The 15,866-nt window shown below is 40.3% G+C and overlaps 1 protein-coding gene across 2 annotated transcripts in view; it reads left to right on the top strand.

Moving 5' to 3' along the window:
• The window catches only part of LOC143289048 (transmembrane protein 164-like), a 53,348-nt gene that overhangs the window by 16,759 nt on the left and 20,723 nt on the right, over positions 1-15,866 (top strand). For both annotated transcript variants that reach the window (XM_076597856.1, XM_076597857.1), the window contains exon 2: positions 9,561-9,999. In XM_076597856.1, coding sequence (XP_076453971.1) covers positions 9,634-9,999 — 366 coding nt within the window. In that variant the 5' untranslated portion in view covers positions 9,561-9,633. The remainder of the gene's footprint in view (positions 1-9,560; positions 10,000-15,866) is intronic.

Here is a 15,866-nt window from a genome sequence, read left to right as displayed (position 1 = left end):
CCATGTAGTTTGCATGCCAGACCACCGGCTCCCCAAGAAACTGCTGTACGGCGAACTCCAACATGGCAAGTGCTCCCATGGAGGCCAAAAGAAGCGCTTCAAAGACACTCTGAAAGCTTCTCTGAAGGCCTTCAACATCAGCCATGACACATGGGAGCTGAATGCAATGGACAGACCAAAGTGGCGTTCAGCTGTCCACAAAGGCGCCAAATCCTGTGAGGCCAACAGAATCGCTGCAGCAGAGCAACGCAGACAGGCCAGGAAAAGCAGTGCCAGCAAGTCCCCGACAGCCGCCACCATTCCCTGTCCACACTGCGTCAGAACCTCCGGGCGCGGATTGGCCTGACCAGTCATCTGCGCACCCACAGAGCCCAACCCACCCACCCCCAGGATGACTAGATGGTCCTCGTCGATCCCGACAGACGAACCACAAATGTTTCAAGTGCACCACTGCATTATCCACATTGTTCTAGCCAGGTGTATAGAAAACATATTCTTTAACAAGTCTTATCGTGTTTGGAGGGTCTAATTATTGATCTTCTTGAGCCAGTATCTTTTGAAATAATGACTTTGAAGGAGCAGAGTCAATTGTTAGAGTCATTTTTTGTGAATTCCTAAAAGCTGAATGACTTTGAAGGCGCAAATTCAACTGTTACAGTGTTAGTGGTTTGTAACTTCCTATCCATCTCCCAACCTCAAAAGTACTGATAAATAATGGAACCCATATTAAAATGTTTTCATATTTGGGTAGACTAAAAAGAACTGAAAGTTTTACCACAAAGCACAGACAGCAAGTAAATGTTTAATTTTGTTGTTTGGTTTTGATTTTTTTAATGCCATATGCTTCCGTCTTACTTTGTTTTTTGTTGTTTGTTGAGTGTTTTTTTTTGGGGGGGGGGGGGGGAGTCAGTTTTGTTATTCTTTCTGTCATGCACCATAGACTGTTTTGATTCTTAACTTGAAATGCAATGCATGATTTTGTTTGTTTTCTTCATCCGCATAGAATAGATTTGGCTGCAATTCACATACTGGCTTGTATAGTGTATAAGATCTTCAAGTGGGTGATAACATTTAGTTGTTTTTAACTCACGATCCAGGTCACTGTATTCTGGTTATCTTCTTTTTGTTTTGTTTGGATCATATATTGATAACTCTACTGCTTACGTCATACTTAGTGGATTGATTTGACAGTGACCCGATATTTTCAGTTTCTGATAGATCTGATTTACAATTCTCCATCCATATGGGGGAAAGAAAATGATACCAGTTGCTGTCTTGACTGTGAAAGCAAGTTCACACAGAAATTTGTCATTTGTGTCATTGACCAGTTTCTTTTCTTCAGAGTTCAGTTTACAGATCATTTCTGGTAAAGTCCAATTCATATCTGTAGTGGTCTGTCTCAAAGGCTACTAATGTGTGTGACGAAATCCACGTAGACCTATAGAAATGTATCCTTGATATCACTGACCCATAGCCTACTAGCCTACTTACACTTCTGTCATGGTAAGGTGCTGTCCATATCATTCTGATATTGGTTATCATTGTTGAATGTGAGATTCACTTTTATTTATGAATCAATAATAAAGAGGTCAGTGAACATGTGTGATTAGTTTGTTGATGTTCACTGTTGCCAGCAGTACATTACCCTGGACTGTGAAGTCAGCTGGCAGTGTAGAGTACCATACATTTTAGGTTTCTTTTGAATGGTTGTGGAAATTGCATTCAGGCAGGGGATGTTTCTTCAGTTTCAATTCATATCCCCAGCACCTTCTGGTATACTTCATCTGTAAGTATCCCTCTTTGTTTTGAAAGCACTGAGATGGCCTAAATGATCAGCTTTGCCTTTCTATATGATGAACATGAAGAATGTTGATGGAGTAGATCAGCTGTGAACATCGAAATTAGGAGCAGGGACATCTGTTGATGGAGGAGGGTAGTAGTCTTGTCCTTGTGGTGTTTTAGCTGTGTGGTGAGATAAATTTGAATATTGCCAGAAATACTGCCCCAGTTTCATGAACAGAGCCGGTTAAAATCAAGACAAGCGTATGCTTCACAGAGTTTAATGGGTTGTTTTCTTTTCTAGCTTGCAGCTATATTGCAGCATGTGCTTCAAGATATTTTAGAGATCTGTAAAATAGTGCTTTTTTTTGTGCTGGAGTTTGGTGCTAGTTTTATGTGAGAAATTAATTAAATTAATGTACTGACTGATTCATGAATTGGGTAGCGGGTTGATTGGTTGGTACTTTATTTAACAGATTCATTTGTTCCTTTGTTTTGTTACTGGTGAAAATACATCACAGGTATGTTAAATACAGTTCTGCACAGGGGGAGAGAGAGAGAGAGAGAGATAGTTTGTAGCTTCTCTTTCTCTGTGTCTTATATATATATATATATGAGAGGGGGGAGCATGCATACAAGTGCACACAGAGACATAGGCATACAGATGTAGACACACACACACACACACACACACACACATTGATAGTGAAAGGACAGGATTGGTAATGCCTGACAGTGTGACAGAGAACGGACAGGGGTTGGTAAGGCCTGACAGTGTGACAGAGAACGGACAGGGGTTGGTAAGGCCTGACAGTGTAACAGAGAACGGACAGGGGTTGGTAACGCCTGACAGTTTGACAGTGACAGGACAGGGGTTGGTAAGGCCTGACAGTTTGACAGTGACAGGACAGGGGTTGTTGGTAAGGCCTGGCATGTCAGTGTCACAGAAAGGACAGGGGTTGGTATGGCCTGACAGTTTGACAATGAAAGGACAGGGGTTGGTAAGGCGTGACATGTCAGTGTCACAGAAAGGACAGTGGTTGGTAAGGCCTGACAGTGTGACAGAGAATAGACAGGGGTTGGTGAAGCCTGACAGTTTGACAGTGAAAGGACAGGGGTTGGTAGGGCCAGACAGTTTGATAGTAAAAGGACAGGGGTTGGTATGGCCTGACAGTTTGACAGTGAAAGGACAGGGGTTGGTAAGGCCTGGCATGTCAGTGTCACAGAAAGGACAGGGGTTGGTATGGCCTGACATTTTCAGTGTCACAGAAAGGACAGGGGTTGGTAAGGCCTGACATTGTGACAGAACGGACAGGGGTTGGAAAGGCCTGACACAACAGTGAAAGGAAAGTCAGGTGAAGAGGAGAGAAAGACCAGTTCTAGGCAGTCTATCAGCCCCGTGGAAACTGCTCAGGCTAAAAACCTTGCTCTGAGCTGAGGACTTATTGTTGTGAACTGTATATGTTGAAATGGTTTTCAACTATCATGTTGTGGGGACTTCATAACTGTTTCTAGTGGATTGCTGAGGTAACTAGTTTCAGATAACTGCGCTCAGTTTATCTCTTTCCTTCTTGTGTCTCTGTATCTCAGTGTGTGTGTGTGTGTGTGTGTGTGTGTGTGTGTGTGTGTGTGTGAGCATACATATATCATCATGATGATATGTATGTGTTTGTGTGAGTAAATGTACATGTAAGTATATGTATTTAATAATGATAATAAATGATGATGATAATAATAATATATAGTACTTATATATGGCACAAACTCCCCATATAATGGGCTTAAAGCACCTCACATGAAACAATACATATACAATAGTGCATAATGACATACCTCTGCACATGAAAAAACAACACATATATATGTATCTCTATACAAATTACAAAACTACAAATTGCAGATCTATATGAATATTCCTACATGCACAAACACACAAAATATACCCTATATATGCACACATGCGCACACTCACAGAGCACACACACATACATGTATGCTCATGCACACAGGCAGTAAACACCCACCTACAGGCACACACACACACACTATATGATGATATCAGTAGAGGGTAAAGTATGCTTCACACCCAAAGGCCTGTTTGAACAGGTGGGTAGTCAAATAATGAAATATGTTTTGAAAGAGGACAGTGTTGGTAACGGAACTGCAGAGGAAGAGAATTCCAGACAGAAGGTGTTGGATACTGAAAGGCCCTTTGGCCAAATATCTTTGAAGAGATTTGGGGGACTCAAAGGAACTTTTCAACAGGAGATGCAAGAGATCGGGATGGGGTGTAAATATTTAAGACAAAAGATGAATAATATGGGAGAGAATGGTGAGAAGCCAGAATGGCAGTTTTGTACAGAATTCTGAACGAGATGAGTAACCAATGAAGTTGACATAAGAATGGAGTAACGTGATCTCTTTTTTGACCTGAAAACGATTTCTGCAGCATTGTTCAAAATCATCTGAAGGCGTGATAACTAATCAGAAAGTAAACCAGCAAGTAGTGAAAAAGTTTGAAGGAAGGAAAGGTACTAGACAGCTGGAAACTAGCAGAGGTCAAACCTATGACCTATTTTCAGAAAAGATAGTAAGAACGAACCAAGGAACTACAGACCAGTTAGTCTTTCATCTGTGGTATGTTAAACTTGCGAAGGTATTATCAGAGATAGGCTGAATAAGCTTTTAATTTTATCAAATTACCAGTATGGATTTACATCTGGAAGGTCTTGTGTTACACATATTTTAAATACAATTCAAGACTGGATGATTATGATAAACAACAATATGCCTATAGACATTGTATACCTACACCTTCAAAAGGCCTTAGATAAGGTTCCACATAAACGACTAATACACATGTGATGGTGTTGGGGTAAGGGTAGAGTTGGAGATCAAAATCCTGTTGGCGACGCCACTTTTGTAGCTGTGTACCCGAGTAGTATATAAGGGACAGCGGTACAAAAGAATTAATAATGATTTACTAAATTAAAGGATAGAAAAGAATCCCTGCGCAGGCCAGGAACATGTAGCAGACCAGTCACAAAAGGGTTTTCTATTGTTTTATTTACAATAGTTATAAGATGAGAATAGAGAAAACAAAGATGAGAACAAGAGGAAAACAGTGCAAGCGATACGTAGCGAGACTATCCGTTGGGGCCACGACACACATTGTGGGTGACACAACAGTCAGGTCAGCTAGCTGGCTACTGCCGCAAACGGGCTCAGGTGAAAGTGACCAGAGATCACCCACTCTGTCTACTTATGCAAGTTAAGCAGACTGCGAAGGTGCTCGCATAGCCCGTGAAACAAAACATCCCCAATCGAGCTAAATCTGATAAGAATTTGTTTCAAGGTGTTCAGTGATAGATTTCTAAATGATTCCTGAACCGATTTACGTCAGCTAGGTCGCAAAAGAAAGAGCTCAACACCTACTTTCTAATGAGTATGAAATGAAGTGTTGATTATTTAAGATGAATTTATAATCTTAATTTAAGTCACCTGAACGGATCAGTTTTAGTGAGCTCATCACAGAAAATTGCAAACTGCGTTAAATCAATTTAACGTAGGCAAACACACATGGAATCGATTTAAAGATGGAATTTTGACGATTCTGCCAGTATATAATATGTGCAGTTTTCTGATCCCACGAAAGAGATATTAATTAAATACGGTGAAGCAGAAACAGAGATTCCAGCTCACCCAATGTCGACATTGGTTGTGGAGTGGTTGCGTGGCGAGGACAAAATGACGTAAGCTTAGCGTCAGTTGAAATCTTTACACTGACGAACGATTAAACAGAAATCAAGTATGCTTCTAACTGATAAGTGTGTGTGTGTAAGCACAACAAATATGATATTACAGTGAATGATACAGAGACTTGATTTAATAGATGATTAGAGAATAGGTTTAGAATGGGCTTTACATCAAACCGGGAATGGCGTCACACATTCTGCGTGAGCCGTCGAAGACCAGCATGTTAGTTGTGAAAAGATGTCTGCTATACAGCCTGTGCGTAAAGCAGTATTTTGAAGCCTGAGCTGAGCACTCGGCTACATCTCCCCCCATCTTATGAAATCCATCATCCGCGATGGTTAATTAAAAGTAATTCTTGTGGGCAGACTTAACTGAGCATCAAACAAGAATTAGTGAGCAGGTAAAGGGAGATAATTAGCTTGATAACAAATAACAAAGTGAAATTTTGTATGACTGTAACATTCTATGAACAATATCCTACTTCTACATATATTCAAAGTGGCATTAGCCAGGTTAGGTTATGAGTTTGAACTTAATCGAGTGCATCCTAACTTAACTTTGAAGAGTTTGATATAGAGAAGGGGTCCCAATTAGGTAAATACACTATGAAGTTGGAAAGCATTCATTTTTGTGCCCATCAGTCTGTGTATCAGATCACTGCCCGACTTGAAGTTAAAATTAACAAGCATTTCAACAACAAATATTTGTCTTTGCAAAGACCACATGGCAGGATTGGTTGTTGGGGAGGCAAGAATAAAAAATATAGAGAAGAAAAAAAAGTACACCAAAAACCACAAAATATGAAGTCCGCCAAACTGGTTGAAATAAAAACAAAATAAGAAAACATGTACATGAGAGGTGAAGCAGTTTGCATTGCATTGGCACCATGGCAGGGGGGGACAAACCCCATGGCATGAGGCGTGTTGTTGTATGCCTGCACAACTTCTGGCAGATGTATGGGCCAGCATCTCCTGCTCAGGCCGTAGGGTGTGCAGCAGGTCATGGAAGGATCGGTTGAACTGCTCACACTGGGCATTACCCAGTCGATGCAACACATAAACCATCAAATGCCACACCATATCTGCTGAAGGAAGAAATGGTATATACCTCACCAATACATAAACCAAACCCGCTGGTCTCTACCAGAATTCATTACCCTCGAATTGAATGTGCATCAATACCCGCATCACGTCACTGTCACCGATCCCTCAGATTCCGAATCCTTTGGGGCGCCTTCGAAGCTTTGTCAACCACCTTTCTCCAGTCGTCGCGTCTCTCGGCCACTCTCAGTGTGTCTCTCAGCTCCATGCCTGTCCACTCTCGAATGTTGTCCTCCCATCTCTTCCTTTGTCTGCCTCTTCTTCTTCCTCCCCTCACTGTGCCTTGTAAGATTGTTTTAGCAAGACCAGAGGAGCATGTGACATGACCAAACCACTTCAGTTTTCGTTGTCTGGCGAGTGTTTGAAGGTCAGTATAGGGCCCGATTTCATTGCGGATGCGTCTCTTGACTTCTTCATTCGTGATGTGGTCATTGTATGAGATGCCTAAGAGTCTTCGGAAGCACCTCATTTCTACAGCTCTTATTCTTCTCTCTAAGTCCGCTGTGAGGGTCCATGATTCACATGCATATAAGAAGATTGACATGACCAGAGAGCGCATCAGTCTGATTTTGGAACTGATGGCGATTTTTCTGTTTCTCCAGATGGGTTTGAGCTTGGTCATTGCGGCTGTGGTCTGGGCAATTCTTGACAGTATTTCTGGTTTTGATCCCTCGTCTGTCACGATAGATCCCAAACATATTAGAATCATTCCAAGCAAACATTGGCGGGAAATTTGCACCCCTCTTGGCACTGGAAGAAGACATCGAAATGGAAAGTATGATCGACACATTCAATGACTCCTTCAATGAAGCAGGAAAAGAGCTCCTTGGAAGAAAGAGGATAATAAAGAAACCATGGGTTTCTGAGGAAGTCCTAGAGCTTTGTGATAAGCGCAGAGAACTGAAGAGTCAGAAGCAGAGTGCAGAAGGGGCAAGAAAGTATAAAGAAGCAACTAAAAAGGTGAAGAAAGGAATGAAAGATACTATGGAAAACTGGATAGATGAGAAATGTGAGGAGATAGAAACCAGCTTGGAAAGAAACGACAGTAAGAAAGCCTATCAACTGTTAAAAGACCTAACTGCAACAAAATCAACAAGAACCTCCACCATACAAGATAAAGCGGGAAAGTGCTTGACAGAAGAGGAGGACATAATGAACAGATGGACGGAATATTGTGATGAGTTATACTCCCATAGAGCAACTGGAGATTCTGAAGTGCTGAATGTCCCACCGTCATCTGAAACAGCCTCATGTAGTTTACTTTGAGAGGAAGTTGTAAAAGCAGTCTTATCTCTAAAATTGGGAAAATCTGCAGGTGTTGATAATGTCCCAGCTGAAATGGTGCAAGCAGGAGGTGATCCATGTATAGACGTACTCCATCGAATCTGCAACAAGATCTGGCAGACTGGAGTATGGCCAAAAGCGTGGACACAATCCCTTATAATAACACTTCCTAAAAAAGGCAACCCCCAACAATGCCAGAACTACCGCACCATTAGTCTCATCAGTCACCCAAGCAAAGTGATGCTGAAGATCTTACTGAACAGGCTCAAACCGCAGGCTGAAAGAATCATCGCAGAAGAACAAGCTGGATTCAGACCTGGACACAGTACAACAGAGCAGATCTTCAACATAAGACTCATAATGGAAAAATATCTCCAGCATCAACAGGACCTCTATCATGTCTTTATCGATTTTAAGAAAGCATTCGACAGAGTTTGGCACGCTGCACTGTGGGCAACTATGAACCTCTACAACATCAATGCCAACCTAATCAAAGTCGTACAGAGCCTCTATGAGAATGCAACAAGTGCAGTGTTTCACAACAACAACATAGGTGATTGGTTTCGGACGACGGGCGGTGTGCGCCAGGGCTGCCTGCTCTCCCCTACTCTCTTTAATCTATTTCTTGAGAGAATCATGGAAGAAGCACTAGAAGAACATGAAGGAACAGTGAGCATTGGAGGGCGAACAATCACAAACTTGCGCTTCGCTGATGATATTGACGGATTAGCTGGTCACGAGCAAGAACTAACAGACTTAGTGAACCGCTTAGAAGAAAAATCAACAAAATTTGGCATGGAAATCAGCAGGGAAAAAACAAAAGTGATGACAAACAGCAACTTCACATCAGAAATCAATATCAAAGACCAGAAACTTGAAATACCCGCATAAAATGAATTTCAGTTATTTGAATATAATCTGTACCTTCAATGTCTTTGTGCTGAATATTTATTGGTCTCTTTTACATGATAGTGTTTTGAGATTCATATAGTTCAAACAGCCAGATTTAGTGTTTTTTTGTGATGGAATTAAATTCTTAAAGTTGGTGACAAACTGACTAAATCAGTAAATGGTTTCATGTTGTTTACTTGATTTTTCTGGTTTTTGATAAATATTCATGCAAGATTATTCATTCATGATGTACAGATGAGAACTGGGAAGGAATGGGTGACAAAGAAGGCATTATTTCCTATCCACTGTGCTGAGCCATGGGAAGAACGGCTGATGGGGTTTGAAAGTCTTAACTTTTTTCTTCTTTTTTTTGTGCAGGGGCCATCTGCTCCACTGAATGACTATCCCTTGAACTGTGTGTGTGTGTGTGTGTGTGTGCATGAAGCACAGATAAAAAATTCCTGCAGGATTAAATCACCTACTCTGTTACTGAAATACCCATAGCCAGTTGATAGTTTATGTGGACCTGTTCAGTTTATTGTTACTCACTTTATTATTTACTTGCTGTTACTAGCTTCCTGGTAATATCCTAAGGTGCAGTAGTTATTTACTCGAGATGGAGTGGTAACTTAATGAATTTTTAAGTTACGTAATCCAGGTAAATTATAAAATTCAGAACACCAGAATGGTTATGAAAATTCTTTTGTGGGAATAACTAAACATTGAAATATGCATTTTTGTGTTTTGCAGATGAGATGATAAGGTAGAGCAGCAGCAGAGTGCAAGATAGAAGCACATACCACAAACAAGTAGACAGATCACAATGGAGGAAGCCGACAGCAGTCCGAACACCACCTTGCTGAAGATGTTTGACTGGGCCTATATTGGCGTGGACTTTGACCTACCTGGCAATGGGGGCGCTGACTGCGTCAATTTCATCAGTCCCACTCAGCGCCTGGCAGAGAGTGTTTTGGCCTCCCTTCTTGCCCTTTTCATCATCTACAAAGCATACCCATGTCTGACGCTCCCTGCTTCCCAGCGACGGAAACTAACTGAAGGAGAGGCTTCTGGGAAGCGCTTTTTGCTAGTCTTGATGTGCCTGACCTGGGGATGTGAGTTGGGCTTCAAGTTTGCTACACGGCAAATGATTTGGATATTCAACCCCTGCCATATTGCGACTGCTGTTCAGGTGGGAATACTGAAAGGCATTAGATATAGCATTTGAGAGTCAGATAAAGTGGAATTGTTCTTTCAAATCAAGGTGTGTAGTTTTCAGTTTCGATTTTCTGAGTTTATTTGAAGACTGCAGTCTTTTTCTCTTTGCAGTTGATCTTGTCAATCTCTTTTTGTCTTACCATGCTCTAATGATCACTGTTTGGTTTCTTCTCTGTCATGTCCATTCCCAACTTTTTCTATGTTGTGTCAAAACTTAGTCATATATTAAAAGGAAAGAGTAAATCTCCACTAAATGCTTAGTTTTAAGCTATCTTTATAAACTACTTATGTGATAAAACCGCTGAAGAAGTGGAGGTACAGCAAAGAAGCTTATAACAGTAATTGAATGTTTTATGACAATTGTGTAATGAATCAGTTGTTCGACATTGATTGATGAAAGACAATGCTTCCACCACTTGAGGTCTTTTGCCTCTGGAAATGGACTGCCACTACATCCTTCCTCCGACAGTCCCATTGAATCTGCAAAGACCTAGACAGAAACTCAGCATAAGCATGGAAGTGCAGTGGAAATCCTGGGCTTGAGAGATAAGGCACTGCAGTGTTGGTTTGGATATTTAAGCGAATATATGGTCCCATTGAGCCCGTAACTCTTTGGGATCCGGTTATAGATTTGCCATCTTAGTCTTGAGGTCCAGTAGCCCCACTTCTTCATCACAGTATCCAGGCTGTAGGCGAAGAGCAATCTACTTTTTGAGTCTGTCTAGCGTGATCTGGTGCCAGTGGTCTTGATCATGAATATTGCGATTGTCTTGTCAGTGATGGAGTGATAAGAAAGTGGTCACCCAGTTCAACACGTTGGGACAGGTCACTGGGTCATAAAACTTGGCGCCTTTAACATTGAGCGATGGCTGCCCAAGTGAACCATGTTTGGATGGCTTGGTCAGTTTCAGTTTCAGTTTCATTTGCTCAGTGAGGCGTCACTGCGTTCGGACAAATCCATATACGCTACACCACATCTGCCAAGCAGATGCCTGACCAGCAGCGTAACCCAACGCGCTTAGTCAGGCCTTGACAAAAACTTAATGAGACTTACGTGTTGGTGTGTCTTAGTGTTAATGTTAGAGTTATTGTTAGTGTTTGTGTATGTGTGGGTGCATGTGCACATCATTTTCACAAGTGGCAAAATGCATTTCCCCAGCGCAGATATGAATGCTCACACACATACACACACTTGTGGCGCCTGTGCACACGCACATACACACACACACACACTCATGAATACAAACACATGAAGGGAAATAAACCTTGACAAAACAAAAATCTTTATTTTGAGGAAAATTGCACGCACACATATTATTAAACAGTAAATGTGAGTACAGATATACAAATGAACTGACAGATATGCACATAGCAGTTAAACTGAAACAATCACTTTACCAAAGAAACAGGATTATATAGATGCATGCAGTCATGAATATGCAGGACCAAGCCAACCTGACTTTCAATGACGTTGGCCAATAGCCTATATAACTGCCTTTCAGTCGTTGACTGTGTGAGTAATAAAATCATATGGATTGAAAGCATCTTTTTTAGCACATTGACAAGACTGAACATGTTTCCACTTTAGCAACATTGCGTGTGGAGTAGGTATGCAGGTACATCAAACAGAGCACAGTGGACGTTCTTGTTGGGCTTGAACTGATCTGTTAGTATGAAAACATCCTTCATGGTGCAACTAGAGGCTTGAACGCCCTGCTGCCTCAGTGTTAAGGGTGTGTAAGAGGTGGATAAGCGGATAAATTAGAGCTATGGACTCCATCTTATTAGTCGATTTGACAACAGACTTCACTGCATACTTCAACGAGTGTTGAATGTGCAATGACTTGGCAAGATTGCGTGAATGGGATGTGTAGATCAAAGCTGAACCCTCAATCTTATCTGTCACGGCCTATCAGTGCCTTTGCTTTAGTGACCCTCTGTGGTTTATGACTCGCCAAACGACTTGGAGATTTATGACATTATAGGACAATGGTCACCCACTTTTCGCGGTTTAGTAGCGGCAGGAATGTGCATTGGCAGTTAACCTTAGTGTGCTTTGCGATAAAAGTGACTTCAACATATCTATCTATTCTGTTTATATTGTTTTGTTTGTTCATTCATTCCTTCATTATTATTTATTCCTTCATTATTAATTTATTTATCATTCATTCATTTAGTCCGATCAATTATTTAACTTTTTTCTTACTTTCTTTTTCACCTCTGCCCACATAAATTTACAAACTTACTTTCACTTAACAGCAACAGCTTCCATTGATTTTTGACTCACTTGTGTAAACGAAGTGTGTCTATGTTTTAACCCGGTGTTCGGTTGTCTGTGTGTGTGTGTGTGTGTCCGTGGTAAACTTTAACATTGCCATTTTCTCTGGAAGTATATCTGCCAATACCAAAATTGGCTTAAACATAGTATGAAAAAAAAAATCTTCAAAGTCATACCAATAACAGGTTGAAAGTTTCTGAATCATTAATGGTTTATTTTGTTGAGATGTATTCTGAAATCCGAATATTCTAAAAACTGCTTTCCAATGAATTTGGCTGACAAGAAGGAAGGTTGTGTTCAAATATGACAGCATGTTTCTTGTTCACAATCAAAAGGAAAGAAACACAAATTCTGGACAGAACACTTACAGTGATACCGGAGATTAGAAAAGAGAGATAAACCACTCGCGGCAGGCCCCTTCTTACTGTCGATAACAGTGCTGAAGCCGTTTTGGGGCACACACGCAGTGCGGAAGGGTGGGGGTAAATCACCCTCTCCTTCCCCACCTGAAGGAAACTGGTCGGTTCGACGGTTCAGCTGCAGTAAAGCGAAAGTTAAGTTAGCCTGGAATTTCCCACGTGTAGTAAGATTCGCTGTATACAATGAAAACCGATTCATTTTTGCTTTGGTTTTTAGCACGTTTGCATCTGCTTGAACGTAGATAATATAAAAAGAAAATAAAGCAGCTCCCCCTACCACCAACTCCCCCCCCCCCCCCCCCCCCCTCCCCCAGCACAATGTTGCACATGAGAGAGACAGTTATAAATTATTGAACTGCGTTTTCGTAACGCTACTTTTTCTTCACACTTTCTGGTTTACATCACCATTTCTTCAACAACAACAAAATATATATATATATCAAAACATAAAACACATATTCAGCTCTGTCTCTCTTCTAACATCTGTCTATACATACATACATGAATACATACATACATAATTTCATATAGATCTATCAGTATGTAAATCTAAATCTATCTATATGTACATAATCATATATATAATTCATATATATACGAACGCTTCATGTTGCCCGAGCAGACCGTTGTATTGTGCTCTATCTCTCTCTCTAAGTCTCTGTCTCTGTCTCTCTCTCTCGGGAGTTTTACATGGCTGTTAAAAGCATATACGATTCTGTACTTGTATGTGTTCGTGACAAAGGTATTTATTCAGACTTTTTTCAGTGTCCAAGAGGGGTTAAACAAGGTTGTATGCCAAGCACACAGCTGTTTTCCTTTTTCATCGGTGAATTGGCAGTGGAGTTATCAAAGAAGGGGAGACATGGAATACAAATGATACCTGGCGCAACAGATTTGCTCTTAATGCTATTTGCTGATGATGCTGTTCTCTTGTCTGACACACCCATAGGGTTACAAAATCAATTAAATGCCCTTAAGCAAGAAACAGACAGACTACAACAAACAGTGAATCTCGTTAAGACCAGTATTATAGTTTTCCGCAATGGAGGTCATCTTTCGACTCGTGAAAAATGGTGCTGTGGTGATAGGGAAATAAAAGTAACCAATACATATAAATATTTAGGAATGTTATTCACAACAAAATTGAGTTTGACATCTGCGTGGGATGAAGCAAACAGAAAAGGGAAAAAAGGTGTAATCCAAATTATAAAATCACTCAGGAGACTGCGTTCGACTGACGCTTTCCTTTCATTTGGGCGGGGCAAAGGCAGCTCATGAATAATGAATGCGTGCCGCGGCGCAGGCTGCCTGGCTTCAGCAATTTCTGCAAGTGGTTTATCTCTCTTTTCTAATCTCCGGTGATACTAACTACACCATTGACGTGTTTACTGCATATAAGTATTCTTAAGTGGACACTGAATTAACTGGAATGAACATAAAAGAAAAACTGAATTGATTGTTTCTTTCAGCCCGTTGTAGACTGGTTTGTGCAGATCTAGAGATCTACAATGTGTTGCGATGTGCTTGAAGGAGATGGCAACGTCTCCTATACCACCAAAATACAAGAATAATCGAGATATAATAAAACGCACAAAAAACCCCCATGATTTTAATGTTAATAAAACGCACAAAAAAACATTTAAACAGCGTTATTACATCCACTACGATCACATTTATTTATCACATTAAGAAGAAAATGTCAACATTGCTTTAAGTTTTAAATTAAGTCATTTGACATCAGATGTGCCGCAGCCTTGGGGATTAGTCTGCATTGGAAATGAATATGCGTGGTTTGATCCTGCTTGCATGCCTCTTTTTTTTCAGATTTTTTTAATAGATTTTTTCTCCCAAGTTTATTTTATATATCATATTTAATACAGAGCACTTTTCAACGATTTAAATTTCTCCTCGTGATTCCTTTACTGGATAAAGCGCGAAGCACAAGTGAGTCTTGAAGGCTTTGCCTATTGTTTTTCTTGAGCCAGCAAACCAGTTCAGCATTGGTAATCATCATCTGGCCACATTCAGTCATCATTCAGGAAATGTGCGGGCAACTGCACGTGCACATGCGTGCTTGCATGTTAGAGTTTGTGTGTGTGTGAATGTGTATTGAGCATGTCTCTGTGTGTGTGTGTGTGTATGTATGTTTGAATTTGTGCATGTGTGTGTATGTGTGTGTGTCGAAGTTGAAGTAAAAATATTTTAATTGTCAGACCACAGATCCATAACATATTTATTTATTCATTTATTTATTCATTCAGTCATCCATTTATTCATTTAGCTAATGAGCTGTTTGTTTATTTAGCTATTAATATATTTAGCTATTAATTAGTATTTAATCTATTTCGTTGTTTTTTTAAATCTATTTTCGCCCTGTAGTTTTTTTGTTTATTTAGCTATTATTATATTTAGCTATTAATTAGTATTTAATCTATTTCGTTGTTTTTTGTTGTTGTTTTTTATCTATTTTCACCCTGTAGTTTATTTCTTTTTGTTAATTCTTTTTTGTGTGTGTTTATAAGTATATGTGTGTGTGAGTGTACATGTTTGTGTGTGAGTGAGTGAGTGCGTGCGTGCATGCATGTGTGTGCGCATGTATGTGTGTGTATGCGCTCCGGCACACACATTTGAAAGTAATTTTAACCTATTTATTTATCTGTTTTCTTTCTCTTTTTTTCATGTTACTGTTAGTCCTGTCGATTATTTTACGTTTTCAGTTGCTTGCTCACTTGCTTATTAGTTGACAGTAAACAGGTCAGTGTGTGCGTGTGTGTGTGGAGAGAGAGAGAGAGAGAGAGAGAGAGAGCTGTGAGAAGACATTTTATGTACGCGTGTGTGTGTGTGCTTGTGTGTATTTTAATGGGCGTGGTTGGATGTCATTTAAAAAAAAATCCCTGGTAATTACAAGCACAAAAACATTCAGGAGAGCACTCATTTGGAGGAAGTCATTGTATTACGTTACAGTGCAGTGCAACTGATTTTATTTGAAACGAAAACTGACTAAGTGACTTCAGTTTTTTGTTTGCTTGAGTTTGTTAATTTGCTTTGACAGCAGTGTTTAGTCATTTGGGTAGATGTGACTGGTTGGTTTACTTTTTTTGGCTCCTACTGACTGGTTAGTCTGTAATTTGTTTGGCTTTTTGC

Source organism: Babylonia areolata, chromosome 13, assembly GCF_041734735.1.
Source record: "Babylonia areolata isolate BAREFJ2019XMU chromosome 13, ASM4173473v1, whole genome shotgun sequence".
In the NCBI taxonomy this organism is placed as follows: domain Eukaryota; kingdom Metazoa; phylum Mollusca; class Gastropoda; order Neogastropoda; family Buccinidae; genus Babylonia; species Babylonia areolata.
The sequence above is the reverse complement of the archived record's forward strand: the minus strand, read 5'-3'. Positions and strand labels throughout refer to the sequence as shown.